The 944-nt window shown below is 51.5% G+C and overlaps 1 protein-coding gene across 1 annotated transcript in view; it reads left to right on the top strand.

The window, feature by feature from the left end:
- The window catches only part of DPYSL3 (dihydropyrimidinase like 3), a 124,113-nt gene that overhangs the window by 109,530 nt on the left and 13,639 nt on the right, over window positions 1-944 (top strand). The window contains exons 10-11 of the mRNA XM_019661429.1: window positions 99-108; window positions 704-883. Of these exons, the coding sequence (XP_019516974.1) occupies window positions 99-108; window positions 704-883 (190 nt within the window). The remainder of the gene's footprint in view (window positions 1-98; window positions 109-703; window positions 884-944) is intronic.

Here is a 944-nt window from a genome sequence, read left to right as displayed (position 1 = left end):
AGGCAGGGGCTTAATACTTGCTAGTAAAAATAGTTAATAGTTTTTAAGCACTTATATTTCAGGCACTGTGCTTGTAATTCATTCGATCTCCATAACAGTCGTCCACAGGTAGGCACTATTATTATTCCCATTTTATAGATAAGGAAAAGGAGGTGCTGAGAGATTAAATAATTTAGGCAGCAAGGCAATGGTGAGACTAGGATTCAAATCCAGACAACCCGACTCCAGACTGACATCCTTAACCACTTTGCAGTGATGCCTCGCACATGTTGAGTACTGAAGGAGGTAGAGAGAAATCCCATTTTTGATGGGAATGGCCTTGGCTCAAACATTGTATCATATTACATTATTGAGTTTCGAGTTAGCGGGGACCTAAGACTGCCAAGGCCAGCATCCCTGATGGTTATCCTGCTTCTCCTTGAACACTGCCAGTGACAATGTTTACATCCCCACCGGGACCTTACTAAAGATTGGATGCTTCTCTTTGCTAGGAACTCCAGGCTTTCCTTAGCGAGCATCTATCTCCAGGGCCCTCCCCACTGAAAGCTTGTGGATGTGCTCTGAAGCTTTTCCTGGCTTCCCTGGCACATCCGGTCTAGGGACTCTGAGGGCAGGATCCCAAGCACAGGAGGCCGCATTCCGCTTTCTGCCCTCCCACGCCCGTACCCATACCCATGGCATTGCCCCTCACCCCTGTCTCTAGGCTGCAGAGTATAACATCTTCGAAGGGATGGAACTGCGTGGGGCTCCTTTGGTGGTCATCTGCCAGGGCAAGATCATGCTGGAAGACGGCAACCTACACGTGACCCAGGGCGCCGGCCGCTTCATCCCCTGCAGCCCCTTCTCCGACTACGTCTACAAGCGCATTAAAGCCCGGAGGAAGGTGAGCGGCCCCGGAGCCCAGGGCTGCGGGGGGAGGGCTTTGTGTCCCATCCGGCACAGGG

Source organism: Hipposideros armiger, unplaced genomic scaffold (assembly GCF_001890085.2).
Source record: "Hipposideros armiger isolate ML-2016 unplaced genomic scaffold, ASM189008v1 scaffold_11, whole genome shotgun sequence".
NCBI classification, from domain to species: domain Eukaryota; kingdom Metazoa; phylum Chordata; class Mammalia; order Chiroptera; family Hipposideridae; genus Hipposideros; species Hipposideros armiger.
Note: the sequence above shows the minus strand (reverse complement) of the source record. Positions and strands in the feature narration are given on the sequence as shown.